Genomic DNA, 15,538 nt, shown 5'->3' with positions numbered 1-15,538 from the left:
GATCTATAGATAGTATTTGTGACAATGGCTCTGCCAAATATAAAATTTTATATGCCGATGACCCAAGCGGCACACGGCAGTAACAGGTGCTCTGAGGCCAAATTCACTGTGTGGAGACAGTTTCATACTGTCTGGGTCAATGCTACCTTCCCGATTTGCAGTGCACGGTTTCGTCGCGATCTCTGTGGGATACTTAACAGACATACCTTTTAGACAGTATTTGTCACTGTGGCACTATTTCATCAATTGTGACTCTTCTTTCTATGATAATTCGTAACTGCGACCTTTGTCACTCTGTCCTTACCACCACTGGACTGAAGCTTTCTCTGACACCTCCCCTCTCACCATTGATTGCTCTCATCTCCCGACAGCTGGGTCCCTCTCACCTTGCTATCTGAATGGTCTGCTCTACTTTTTAACCTTTCCCAACCTATTCATCTCTCCTCCCCGATGAAGCAACTATTAGCTTCGAAAGTGTCGCCCTAGCCGCCGTCTGCTTCACGTCTACTGTGCAGCAAGCTACCTTAATTTAAGTATTAACTGTATTTTTCTTACTTGTCACTTCTTCTTCGGTGTGTTTTTGCTTTTAGGAAGCTTTTATTGTCGAGTGCTAGTAATAGTGGTCCATAGATTTCGTGTTTGTTTTGAATACAGTCAGAGAGAGTCCCTTTAGTCAGCCATAGTGCTAGTAGTGCTAGTGTTTGTTTTGACTACAGGTCAGAGACAGGTAGTGCTATTTTCATTGTTTTCTACAAGATGTTATTGCATGGGTTTCGAAAAAGACGGTTGTGTGAAACCCAGCTCGCGCTATTCGTCCACGAGTCTCAGAGGGCCTTCGACACGGGTTCACAGGTAGATGCCGTGTTTCTTGACTTCCGCAAGGCGTTTGACACAGTTCCCCACAGTCGTTTAATGAACAAAGTAAGAGCATATGGACTATCAGATCAATTGTGTGATTGGATTGAAGAGTTCCTAGATAACAGAACGCAGCATGTCATTCTCAATGGAGAGAAGTCTTCCGAAGTAAGAGTGATTTCAGGTGTGCCGCAGGGGAGTGTCATAGGACCGTTGCTATTCACAATATACATAAATGACGTGGTGGATGTCATCGGAAGTTCACTGAGGCTTTTTGCAGATGATGCTGTGGTGTATCGAGAGGTTGCAACAATAGAAAATTGTACTGAAATGCAGGAGGATCTGCAGCGAATTGACGCATGGTGCACGGAATGGCAATTGAATCTCAATGTAGACAAGTGTAATGTGATACGACTACATAGAAAGATAGGTCCCTTATCATTTAGCTACAAAATAGCAGGTCAGCAACTGGAAGTAGTTAATTCCATAAATTATCTGGGAGTACGCATTAGGAGTGATTTAAAATGGAATGATCATATAAAGTTGATCGTCGGTAAAGCAGATGCCAGACTGAGATTCATTGGAAGAATCCTAAGGAAATGCAATCCGAAAACAAAGGAAGTAGGTTACACTACGCTTGTGCGCCCACTGCTTGAATACTGCTCAGAAGTGTGGGATCCGCACCAGATAGGGTTGATATAAGAGATAGAGAAGATCCAACGGAGAGCAGCGCGCTTCGTTACAGGATCATTTAGTAATCGCGAAAGCGTTACGGAGATGATAGATAAACTCCAGTGGAAGACTCTGCAGGAGAGACGCTCAGTAGCTCGGTACGGGCTTTTGTTAAAGTTTCGAGAACATACCTTCACCGAAGAATCAAGCAGTATATTGCTCCCTACTACGTATATCTCTCTAAGAGATCATGAGGATAAAATCAGAGAGATTAGAGCCCACACAGAAGCATACCGACAATCCTTGTTTCCACGTACAATACGAGACTGGAATAGAAGGGAGAACCGATAGAGGTACTCAGGGTACCCTCCGCCACACACTGTCAGGTGGCTTGCGGAGTATGGATGTAGATGTAGATGTAGATGTAGAAAGCTGGGTAGCGTGTCACCGTTACTACATGTTTCATTAATTGGGCAGCTATTCTGTCGCTTAGTTTGTCAGCTTCCTCAACTAAATTTTCCCTTAAAAAGGTCATTTTAAAATGAAGTAGAAAATTCGTGATCTAAAATACTTGCAATTTATATAGTGAACTTTAATTTATACATGCAAATTATAATGTATTGATGCTTAGGCTCAGAAAGCATCATCAGCCTTGCTCTAGACTTTTCTAAGCATTAACATCTTCAGCTATATGCACTGGGACATTGTGAGCACAAATATTGGTTCAGTTCTGGCAGACTGTTTGAAGTCTGCAACCGGGCGAGCGGAGTGTCCGAGGAGATCACCAGTTGTGTTTGTTGATCACAGCAGGTGACGTGAGGTGAATTGGTGGGAGAAGGGGTGACCTGATGAGGTAGCTGGTAGGACAGTAGGGTGTCAAAGGGATTCTTATAGGAGGGTTACAATTTCGATGACAACACGTAGCATGCTTGAAAATGTTGCGGAACTGGCAGAGTCTTAAATTTCATTACAGCTGTCGTGCAGATAATATCTGGATGGATAAAGTTAGGAAGACATCAGCAACTCCTTAACAAAGACAGGTACAATGTGATGAAATGAATTACCCACTCTGTCGGTTAATTACTGTGAAAATTAGAGATGAACAGAGATGAGTAATTACAAACATGTTTGAAAAAAATTAAGAAACCCCATATAGTCGTAAACTATGATAACAAATGAGATGTGAACAGAATGTGACAAAGTAGCACTACATGATGATTCTTTCAGGTTTTAACTGAATGACATATCTTTATATTGAATAATGGACACAAGTATGTTTTATAATATGTATATAGGCCCAATTTAATCAATACTAATTAATGTACAGGAAAAACTGACAACAGTATGTAATAAGCAAGTGAAGTCTCCACGTGTAGACAGACTGATTTTATTTATTTAAGTTATTAATTTTCAGTAATTTGGATTTTTTGACATTTGAGAGAGAGAGAGAGAGAGAGAGAGAGAGAGAGAGAGAGAGAGAGATAGATTTACTTTTAACTATCTCTGCAAACACCATATAGAAGCTGGTGAACTTCTCTCTCCCACTAATATCTAATTTTATATCATATTGTACTTGCCTTAGATTTGTATAAACATTTGTTGGACTAAACAATGAATAAAGAAAAGTATACTTCAGCAACAAATATTAGTATGTGATAGTTTTACAATTCATTCTCACTTGTCATGCTGTTATCTCGATATGTGTGGTGGCCTCTGTGCATCATTTCCCTAGATTCTAGGCATATCTAAACATGGCGCATATACACGGTAACTGAAATAACGATTAATTTTCATGAAACGTGATTAATATAAAAACATAGATCTAGACAGCAAGGGCACTTATGAGGTATAAGAAATAATTTAAGTTTAATGTCGTCAGCCGACATGTCAATACAGAGTGACTGTCTTTCTGTCACAGCCCAAACACATTCTGTAATTGATCAAATGTGATGCTGTTAACTGCTTCCACAATCCAGTCATACGACAGGTGGAGGATACTGATTCTAACTGTGCACATGTCGAACTCTGTGTAACCCAGATGAAGAAGTCTTAAAAGTGGGTAAGGTAAGGTGACTTCGGGGCCCACTTTTACAGTGAAACTCTAGTGATCCAGCATCCAACGATCATATGGGCAAGGTAACATCAAACAATGAGAAAAAATGGGGAGAAGACTTGTCTTGCTGGTACACGACAAAATTTAGAGTTCCATCAGTCTTCAATTTTGGTTCCAGGAAAAGCTCCAGCATGTCGAGGTACCTGGTTTCTCTTATCATTTGCTCAGCATAGATAGAATAGACCATAAATCTTATCCGTACTCATCCCTAGCCATACTTTAAGTTTTGAGATGTTTCTCTCTCTTTCTTGCACCTCATGAAGGTAGTTGTCAGCCCACATCTGGCAGTTGTGACGGTTGACAAAACCATGTATGTGAATATGGCTCATCTGACCAGACGAGTTTATTTAACAGCTTTTCATTTTCCACACCCTCCAAAACGTCATCATACATTTCCATACGAGCGGAATGATCTCCTCATCTGGGTGACACATTAGCTAGATGTGACATGCTGTCTCCTATAGCAAAAAAAGGAAGAGTACCCCAGACAGTGGCTTTTGTAGAATGACCAGCTCGCTCCTCAGCCAATGAACGGAAGTGTGTGGGGTCTTCCCAGTGGCCTCGTCAGTGCTCCAGAATACATTGTTGTGTGTCGACGGTTGTCTGGGACGTTCCTCTCGAAGCACACCTCCTTTTTATCAGAATTCATTGACAAGAAGGCTGACATCAAATGTTTTGCCACCAAGTTTCCAGAAAATAATGGCTATACTTTCTTCTATGGAGAGACTGTTAAAGACCTGTGAAAGAAGAATTTATTATACAAATAACTTCATGAAAATGAATCCTTGCTTTTGGTACATACTTTATTATTGTTAAAGTCTTTAAATGGCTCTGACTAATATTGATATGTACAAATTTCAGAAATAACAACTGTCGAAGGTATAATTGACAGAAGTATAACTGGGTTGAAACAAGATCAACCAAAGAGGCGCGAAGAAAATCCAGAAGCTGCAGAAAAAATAGAGCAGTTCATATCAAAGTTGAAAGATTTAAAGGAGATGAAAATGCCTTTTTCTATGGTTGGTGTATTTTTGTAGTTCTCACATAGTCTTTATTGATTACTATAAACTTTTTATGCTGTAGTGACTTGTCATTATTTGAACAGAATTCAAAACTTTAGCTATGTCACTATAAATTAGTTGTTTTGATATGTAATGTGACATGCTTTTCTAAAGAAGAGAGCAGATTTGTTTTGTACAAAGATGTTGAAAAATTTAGAAAAGCTAATCACCAATAAAAATGTATATTATTTAAGAGTAAATGAGACCACTCACCAAATAACAGAAGTGTCAAGTCGTCGACAAGGCGCACACACAAATATGTGTGTGTGTGTGTGTGTGTGTGTGTGTGTGTGTGTGTGTGTGTGTGTGTTTTTGTGTGTTTTTGTGTGTTTGTGGGGGGGGGGGGGGGGTGACTTGGTTAGGGGTAGGATTTATTTCTACATCTAAATGTACATCCATACTCTGTAAACGACTGTGAGGTGCATGGCAGAGGGTACGTCCCATTGTACCAGTTATTAGGACTTCTTCCTGTTCCATTCACATATGGACTGCGGGAAGAATGATTGTCTGAATGCCTCTGTGTGTGTGTGTGTGTGTGTGTGTGTGTGTGTGTGTGTGTGTGTGTGTGTGTGTGTGTGTGTGTGTGTGCGTGCGTGCAGTAGTTATTCTAATCTTATCTTCACGATCCCTGTGTGTGTGATACGTAGACAGTTGTAGTACATACCTAGAGTAATCATTTGAAGCCGGTTCTTGAAACTTTGTTAATAGATTTTCTCGGGATAGTTTACGTCCATCTTCAGGAGTCTGCCATTTCAGTTCCTTAAATGTCTCTGTGACACTCTGCCATGGATTAAACAAACCTGTGACCATTCATGCTACCATTCTCTGTATATGCTCAATATCCCTCGTAAGGCGTATCTGGTAAAGATCCCACACACTTGAGCAATTTTCTAGGATGGGTCTCACGAGTGATTTGTAAGCAATCTCTTTAGTAGACTGATTGTACTTCCCCAGTATTCTACCAATAAACTGAATTCTACCACGTGCTTTACCCGTGACTGAACCTCTGTGATTATTTCATATCCCTACAAAGTGTTACACCTAGGTTTTTGTATGAGTGGGCCAATTCCAACAATGGCTCATTGATACTATAGATGTAAGCTACAATCTTTTTCATTTTGTGAAGTGCATAATTTTACATTTCTGAACATTTAGAGCAAATTGCAAAATTTTGCACCATTTTGAAATCTGATCAAGATCTGACTGAATATTTATGCTTCTCCTCTCTGATAGTATTTCATTATAGATAACTGCATCATCTGAAAAAAATCTGAGGTTACTATTAATATTGTCTGTAAGGTCATTAACATGCAACATGAACAGCAAGGGTCCCAACATACTTCCCTGGTATTCACCTGAAGTCAATTCTACGTCTGACCAAGATAAAATGCTGCTGTGTCCTACATCCACAAGCATCTCCTCAGCATGGATCTGTGGAATGAAAATCTAATCTAATCTAGTCCTCAGTCCAGTCACAAATTTCGTGTGATACCCCCATATGATTGTATTTTTGACAAAAGCATAGGTGTGGTACTGAGTCAAATGCTTTTTGGAAATCAAGAAATACTGCATCTACCTGATTGCCTTGATCCAAAGCTTTCAGTATGTTGTGTTGTGCTTTCAGTATGTGTGTTTCACATGATCGATGTTTTCGAAATCTGTGCTGGTTGGCATTGACTAGGTCATTCTGGTCAAGATACCTCATTATGGTTGAGCTCAGAATATGTTCTAAGATTGTACAACACATTGATTTCAATGGTATTGGAGAACGGGGCACCATTTTCTCTTTGAGGGATTTACAATAGATTATAGTTGGAAGAGGGGAGGGGCATCTCAGCTGCAAATTCAGTACAAAATCTGACAGGAATCCCTTTGGAGCATGGAGCTTTGTTCAGTTTTAATGATTTCGGCTGTTTGTCAACACCACTGCCACTAATGTTATTTCATTCATCTTTTCAGTGGTACAAGGATTAAACTGGGCCATTTCTTCTGAGTTTCCTTTTGTAAAGGAACATTTGAAAATTGAGTTATGCATTTAAGCTTTTGCTTTGCTACACTCAATTTCAGTTCCTTTCTCATTTGCTAGGGTTGGATACCATCTTTGGTGGCACTAACAGTTTTTACATATGACCAGAATTTCTTTGGGTTCTGTGAAAGATCACTTGACAGTATTCTGCTATGGTAGTCATTGAAGTCATCACACATTGCTCTCTTGAAAACCAAATCCTTTGTTTTATTTATTCTGAAAGGTAGCAAATTTTCTTTCCCTTTTACGTGTGTTTCTTGAAGACTCAACACTTTTGCTATTCTATGAGCATTCACCTTTACTTCTAAATTATTTAAATACTACCAGAACTTTACTGCTATATTTAACCAATAAAAGTGAAATGTTTGACAAGGCGTAATTTGATGTCACTTAAAATAAATAAATAAAACCCTTTGATATTAAAAGATTTGAATTCTTGCATTTCAGATTTTTGTTGACATAAGTGGGAATATGTTCATAGAAAATCCTAATGCACCACACAGGGATACTGGTGTTACTGTTACATATTTCAATCGAACAAAAGAACAAGACCATTCCTTGGGCATCTACGAGCATACTGAGATCGAAGAGAGTAGTGGTGATGAACCAGGAATTTTGAAACCGCTAGGAGAAGGAGAACACACTTTGGAGGATCTGCAAGGGGAAGTTCTACAGTTTCCAACAAACTGTCCTGACTGTAACTGTCCTTGCCAGACAAATATGAAGTTGACTAGTATCCTTTGTAGAATTTAGTTGATACAAAATTGTGATATTACATAGAAATCGAGATGTGATTAATGCGATATCTTTATTTGTCTTTTAAGTAAAACCGCTTTCTGCAATGTAATTTATTTCTCCCAGATGCATTTAGTCTTTTTTCACTGTAAGTCATCTTCAGTGGGGTCTGGGACAATGTAGTTTTTTATGTGTGTTATTTTTAGATTACCAAACAGTTCACATTGCATTTTTATGTAAATAAATAATTACTTACAGTTTGTTGGCATCTGTGTTTCCTCTCATCTGGTCTGGAGATCACATTTCTGAAACATAAGCTCATTTATATATTCCAAACTTTGTCTTCACACTTTTCACTATGTTTACGTTAATTTTTGTGGTGCACTACTAGTCTTTTACCACTCGTTATAAATATTTGTTCTAAAACTGTGTTTTTAAATACGTAAATATTGTGAGTTCATTATGTGTTTCCTCCTGTGTGGTTTGTTTACCTACAAATTGCCAAGCTAACAAAGTACACATTGAAAACTTATGTCTATTCATGTGGTTTATATCTGTGTGTGTGTGTTAGCGAGCGAGTGTGCGCACTCTTGGATATATGCGTGCGGGGTGGGGAGAGGGGGGGGGGGTGTTGTTGGTGGTTTGAGTTTTCGAGTGTTGAGTATGAATGTAATAGCTGTTAGAGAGTGATTGAAAGCTTTGGTGATCATCTGGTTTGAGTTTTGATTTAAATGTTATGTGGAGGGGTTCACAGTCAAGTGAGTGAAAAAGTGTTGGGTGGTATTATTAACTCTACAGCTCAAATCACAAACACACCTCCCCCCTCTCAATACCCCCAATGCCATGTGGCGTGTGCTCACACACACACACACACACACACACACACACACACACACACACACACACACACACATTCATAAACATCATGAATAGACATTAGTTTTCAACATATACTTTGTTAGGTTGGCAACTTGTGGGTAAATAACCACACAACCACACAGGAGGAAACACATAATGAACTCACAATATTTAAGACTTTAAAAGCACAGTTTTAAAACACATATCTATAACTAGTTCCAAAATAGTAATTGTGCGCTATGAAAATAAAAGTAAGCGTGATGAACAGTGTGAAGAAAAGTTCAGAATATGAAAATTTTCTTATGTTTTGTAGACGAAGTAGTAGTGCAACCTCCAGACCAGATGAGAGGAAATGCAGGTGCCAACAAACTGTAAATAATTACTTATTTACATAAAAAAATGTGATGTGAACTGTTAGTTAATCTAAAAATAACCCATATCAAAATGAAACTGTATTGTTCTAGATTTTGCAGAAACACCACAAACAGTAAAGTATGTGAATGTAGAAAAACCATATTCACACAGAAATCAGTGAAGTATGTGTATGTAGGATACCAAATTGTCACAGAAATCTGTGACTTTGTAAGGAAAGTATTATCATCCTCACACTTCCCACAGGAATTAATGTTTTAGTTATTCCTTTGCATTCTATAGTGGCTGAAGCTAATGCCACTGCTTCGAAAATGAGTTTTTTTTTTTCAGGTATTGACCACACAATGATCATGACTGACAGTTTCTACTGTATATGGTAGAAGAGGAAAATATCAGTTGTAAGATTTTCATTATCCATAGTTGTGAAACCAAACACAGTTTGGTAGAAGATTGTTAAATGATGTGCTGAAAATTGCTTAGATTACAAAAACATTTGTAAGTGAATTCAACAGTTTAAACTTTGGGGGGGGGGGGGGGGGGGGCTAATGATTCTGATATTCACTGATGTGACAAAAGTTGTGGGATACATTGTGATTCCCGACGACATACAAATATTTTAATATATTAAAAACAAAGATTCCAAGATTTACCAAGCGGGAAAGTGCCGGTAGATAGGCACAATGTATAAAACACACAAACACACGCGCAGAATTTCGAGCTTTCGCAAAGGAAAGATGAAAGGATGTGGGTTTTAAGGGAGAGGGTAAGGAGTCATTCCAATCCCGGGAGCGGAAAGACTTACCTTAGGGGGAAAAAAGGATAGGTATATACTCGCGTACACACACAAACACACACACACACACACACACACACACACACACACACACACACACACACACACCCATCCATACATACACAGAAGACACCTTTTTTGGGGTTCAACTTCTGTAAAGTTTGGAAGGTAGGAGACGAGATACTGGCAGAAGTAAAGCTGTGAGTACCGGACATTAGTCGTGCTTCGGTAGCTCAGATGGTAGAGCACTTGCCCGCGAAAGGCAAAGGTCCCGAGTTCGAGTCTCGGTCGGGCACACACAGTTTTAATCTGCCAGGAAATTTCATATCAGTGCACACTCCGCTGCAGAGTGAAAATCTCATTCTGGAAACATCCCCAGGCTGTGGCTAAGCCATGTCTCCGCTATATCCTTTCTTTCAGGAGTGCTAGTTCTGCAAGGTTCGCAGAAGAGCTTCTGTAAAGTTTGGAAGGTAGGAGACGAGATACTGGCAGAAGTAAAGCTGTGAGTACTGGACGTTAGTCGTGCTTCGGTAGCTCAGATGGTAGAGCACTTGCCCGCGAAAGGCAAAGGTCCCGAGTTCGAGTCTCGGTTGGGCACACAGTTTTAATCTGCCAGGAAGTTTCATCATCAAATATTTTAATATGTTATTCTACAAGTAAAAGTAAAGAAAACATTTCACTTAAATATAGGTCCCCTAATGCTTAGTTCCAGAGCTACAGCTAATAAAAGATATTGTCTGAAATTTAGTAACTTCGCTAATATGAACAGTTATTGTGAATGTATTGTGAAATTGTATGTACACTGTACAACTTTCTTAACACTGAACTTTGTTTTCTTGGGTTTAATATTAATTCACGTGTACTATGGTATTCAAATTAATGATGATGTAAATAAAATAGAAAGAAACTTCCACATGGGAAAAATATATTAAAAACAAAGATTCCAAGACTTACCAAGCGGGAAAGCGCCGGCAGACAGGCACAATGAACAAAACACACAAACACACACACAGAATTACTAGCTTTCGCAACCGGTGGTTGCTTCTTCAGGAAAGAGGGAAGGAGAGATCTCTGCCCTTACTCTTTGCCTTTAAATATGTCTGCTTGTGTCTGTGTATGTGCGGATGGATGTGTGTGTGTGTGTGTGTGTGTGTGTGTGTGTGTGTGTGTGTGTGTGCGCGCGCGCGAGTGTACACCCGTCCTTTTTTCCCCCTAAGGGAAGTCTTTCCGCTCCCGGGATTGGAATGACTCCTTACCCTCTCCCTTAAAACCCACATCCTTTCGTCTTTCCCTCTCCTTCCCTCTTTCCTGAAGAAGCAACCATCGGTTGCGAAAGCTAGTAATTCTGTGTGTGTGTTTGTGTGTTTTGTTCATTGTGCCTGTCTGCCGGCGCTTTCCCGCTTGGTAAGTCTTGGAATCTTTGTGGTATTTGTTATTTCCATTATTTTTCCAAAATTAAATTCTCTACAACTTCTGTTGAAAACTTTGTGCATTTGTCTGGAATTTAAAAAAACATTTTGGGCAAAGTAGTTAATAAATTAAAAATTTTACTGGATGTTCTGGAAAACTGCTGCAGATGCACGTCTGAAACATGTTTTATTACATTCATCAGATCAATAACAACAATATAAATGGAAATTGTGCTTTACTTTAACCTCATACAGTTTTGTGAGGGCTTCATATTAACGAAGTCACTAAATTTCAGGCAAAATCTTTTATTAGTGCCAACTCCGTAAGTAAACATTTGCAGACCTATGATTATATGACCCTTTCTTTCTTTCTTTTCTTTTTTCCCTTGTAGAATAACATATTAAAATATTTGATTCTACCGCCATCTGTATACAGGGTGATGAACGAAGGTATGCACACACACGAGGTACAAAAGGGCAGTACATTGGAAGAGCTGTCATTTGCATTCAGTTGATTCATGTGAAAAGATAATGAGAATTAACAGACTTTGAATGTGGAATGGTAGCTCGAGCTAAATGCATGGGACATTCCATTTCAGAAACCCTTAGGGAATTCAATATTGCTTGATCGACAGTGCCGAGAGTACTAAATGTCAGGCATTACTTCTTATGACTGACAAAGTAGTGGCCGACAGTCTCCATCTTAATGACTGAGAGCAGCAGTGTTTGCATAGAATTTTCTATTTTGAATGTGGCTTTTAATTTCTTTTTCTTCCAACAATTTCCTCTATACTGATTTCTAACCAAAATGTATTTCTAAGTTTTCCTTTAATGCTATTCTATGTGTTGGACCACGTGATCAGGAAAAGTTGATTAGTTTAAGTTGCTTATCCTGAGTGCATGCATGTATCCTCTTGACATTACATTGAAACTCTTACCAGTTTAGTCAATATATAAATATAGTGCATACAGAACAGTTCAGTTAGTAAATACCAGATTTGTTATGCGCTTATTTTTTTTAACTTAAGCTATGAATTGGTTTATCTTTCATTGTGTTATTTGTGGAGAAACTAATCTGCATATTTTAGTGTAGCCAAGTTTCAGGTTTGTATGACATATTACCATTGAATGACACGCAAACATATTTCACAGAAAGGGGTGGGTGATGTAACTGATATAAAGTGTTGTTTGTTGTAGATATAAAGCTATTTTGGTTATTGTATTTGTTTTTATTGCTGCTGTGAAGCTTATTGATGATGGCAGATCTATTCTCATTATTATGAGTTATTTTTTTAATTGTGTTTGGTTCTTGTAGTTTCTTATTCAGCATGCAGGGGAATTATTTCCAATCTATTGAAAATTGCCATAGAATGTTCTATTGTGTATTGCTTGGGAGAAATATGTATATACAGCCACATTCACCACAAACCTGACTGCATCTTGAATGACCAGCTAGAGCTGAGAATTTGAAGCCATTTTGACTATTTTTCTACTGTGACTGTCTCAAAAAACATGTAAATGTTTTTAAATACCGCTACCAGTCACAAACATTGTTAACTAATGTATTATTTAATTATTGTGCAATATGTTTTGAGGGTATACCTCATCACCAGGCTATATGGTATTTCAAAAACAATTTTCCAACAGGATCATGCAGATGTTAAACAGCCTTTTCAAAAATGCTGTGGCTATCCTATGGAAGAACAGGAAACCTACTAGTAAGAGGCGATGTTACTTTGTAAGCTGGACTTATGTTTGCGACTGATGTTTGTCTGAAAATGTTTTGTAACAGTTACTCACTTTGTTCTTATGGCGTGGCAGTCTCGTTGTGACAAGCTGGGGTGTTTCCATTTCTGCGGCTCTCTTGGCTTTCTTGATCACTGTTCACAAATTTTCAAAAACGTACCAGTAACTTCGAAATACAATCACAAAAACAAATATGTAGTGCACTGGGCAAGATGGCAGTCAAAATACAGCTGGTTTCGATTTGACGATCGATCTGTTGATCTTTGTGGTGTCAGATATTTACAATGTCTTCTGCACGTCTTGTTATGATATTACAGATTTAGGTTGGCAAAATACATTAAAAATGACTACCTGTTACAATATTATTGTACAAACAAGATGTAGGCCTAGCAATGGGAAGTCTTCTAAGTGGAATCATTGCAGAAATTTTCATTTACCACCTTGAAAATAAACTTCTCAACAACAAAGACATAATAACCCAGAAAATTGTAGTCTACTGCAGATATGTTGATGGCACATTCATTGTGTATGTAGTGGAACTGATGAAGAAATAGAAAGTTTCAATAATTTACACAATGACATCCAGTTCACCATACAGCATGGGAAAGATAACAAAATTAATTTTCTAGACATGACAATAACTAACACAGACCACACCCTAAATATAAGTGTGTGCAGAAAACCAACATACAAAGACATCCATGGCCACATGGGGAATAACGAGATCCTGAATGAAATGACAGACAATTTCACTGAAGTACTCTTAGAATAAAAGATACATAACATCACATTCATTTGACTCTAGCCCAAGCAATAGCTTAGAAATGTTTAAAATAAATTGTTCTTATATCTTCATTTGTACAATAATATTGTAACAGGTGCTCAATTTGTAATGTATTTTGCCAACCAACATTTGTAATATGATAACGATATGTGCAGATGAGATTGTAAACATATGACACGACATAGATCGACAGATAGATCGTCAAATCGAAACAAGCTGCACTTTTACCACCATTTTGTCCAGTGCACTACAGATTTGTTTTTGTGATTGTATTTCCGAGTTACTGGTACATTTTTAAAATTTTGTGAACAGTGATTAAGAAAGCCAAGAGAATCACAGAAATGAAAACACTCCAGCTCATCACAACGAGACTGCCATGCCATTAGAACAAAGTGAGCGACTGTTACAAAAGATTTTCATGCGAACATCAGCCAGCTTACAAATTAACATCACCTCTTACAAGGTTTTTTCTTCTGCCACAGGATAGCCACAGCATTTATGAAAAGACTGATTAACATCTGCATGATTGTATTGTGAAATTGTTTTTGTAATACCATATAGCTTGATGTTGAGCTATACCTTCGAAACATGCCGCACAATAAATAAATAATACATTAGTTAACAAAGTTTGTGACAGGTAGCGGTAGTTAAAAACCTTTACATAGAGCTGAGAAACCAAATATATACACAAAATTTCATCCAACTTCTGTTATGGTATACTGTTAGAGAGAATATGTAACCATTTGCAGTTAGATTAGTTAATTAATCGAACAGAAAAACCAAACATTGCTGGAAAAACCCTTCTTCTTCTTCGTCTTCTTCTTCTTGCTCTTGCATTACGGCCTCTGTGGAACTACGGGTCAGCTCTTCATGGATTACATTTTCTCATAGAATGTTCACCTTTTCTCTACTGCTCTTTCACATCTGACATCTTTAGTTTCCTCTAATTGTTTCTGTTCCAGTGGTGACACACTATACCTTTCCTGTTCCTTTCCTGTTGTCAGCCACCAGCGTATTGGTTTGTGTGTACTTTTCTATCACCTTGATCTCCAGTACTCACTAAAGCAACCAAATCTTTTCCTGTGCTTGCTGTTGCTTCCAATACTCTTTTCACTATTCTGTCTGTATTACATGTCCTGCAAACCTTGCCCTTTCCAGTCCGATTGCTCCTGATGTCATGTTCCATTGCAGTTATTCCCTAGATCTTCATAGCCACCTCTTTTAGGGCCTGCTATTTTTTTCAGTAATTATCTCTCTCTTTCTATTTGATATTGTCAACAAGTTTTCGTCTTTAGGGCCAGCAGCATAATATATATATTTCTGTTAATGACACGATTATTAGAGTAGATTCATCAAATAGATGCTTATAATAAGTAATCTTTATTTATGACAGACTGTTTCAGCTTTATCACTATTTTCAAGTACCTGCAATTACAATTTTGGTGAAACCAGGTATGGATGCCAATGTCATTTATATTAAAGCACCTGTATTATACTCAAATCCAGATTGATGTGATGTCCACGTTATGCTGTTAGTGGACTGTTTTATAACTGTTACTGCTTTAATAAGATGGTAAATGATGTAATGATCTTGAAAATAAAATGTTAATTACCACATGACAGCAGTTTGATAGTTCCACTCTTACAACGCTATATATTTACAAAGATTGTGCAGATGAACAGCGATATTATTTTATTAACTAGAATTTTTTACAATTGTGTTTATTTGTTGCTTATGTTACTTCCAATTTATCCATTTTCATTTTCTAAAAGTTCAATGATATTTTTGAGATAGTACTTGTGTTTACATTTTGTGAGTTTGTTTAATATTTATTGTGGATATTTTCTCGTGTACATATAGATTTCTAATTCTTCATGAATGTTCATTGAAAAACCTTCTGGTATTCTGTGCAGACTCTTTAAAAGTTAAATGTATAGCCTCTACCAAGATTTAGGCTAAGAACAAGAATCATTGCAGCAGTATGTCACAGCAGTAGAAGTAGTCCATTACTGTACCATGTTGTTTGTTGGTATCGCCAATCAAAGCGCTGACATGCCTTCAGATGTGAACACGTGTCCATCATCTTGTCTTTTATGTGTACAAACCTGTACAC

At 37.9% G+C, this 15,538-nt stretch overlaps 1 protein-coding gene across 1 annotated transcript in view; it reads left to right on the top strand.

The window, feature by feature from the left end:
* The window catches only part of LOC126326003 (zinc finger protein ZPR1), a 79,992-nt gene that overhangs the window by 45,471 nt on the left and 18,983 nt on the right, over positions 1-15,538 (top strand). Inside the window, exons 3-4 of the mRNA XM_049995490.1 lie at positions 4,502-4,659; positions 7,175-7,460. Of these exons, the coding sequence (XP_049851447.1) occupies positions 4,502-4,659; positions 7,175-7,460 (444 nt within the window). The remainder of the gene's footprint in view (positions 1-4,501; positions 4,660-7,174; positions 7,461-15,538) is intronic.

This window comes from Schistocerca gregaria, chromosome 1 (genome assembly GCF_023897955.1).
Source record: "Schistocerca gregaria isolate iqSchGreg1 chromosome 1, iqSchGreg1.2, whole genome shotgun sequence".
Lineage (NCBI taxonomy): Eukaryota > Metazoa > Arthropoda > Insecta > Orthoptera > Acrididae > Schistocerca > Schistocerca gregaria.
This window is presented reverse-complemented; position numbering and strand designations above follow the sequence as displayed.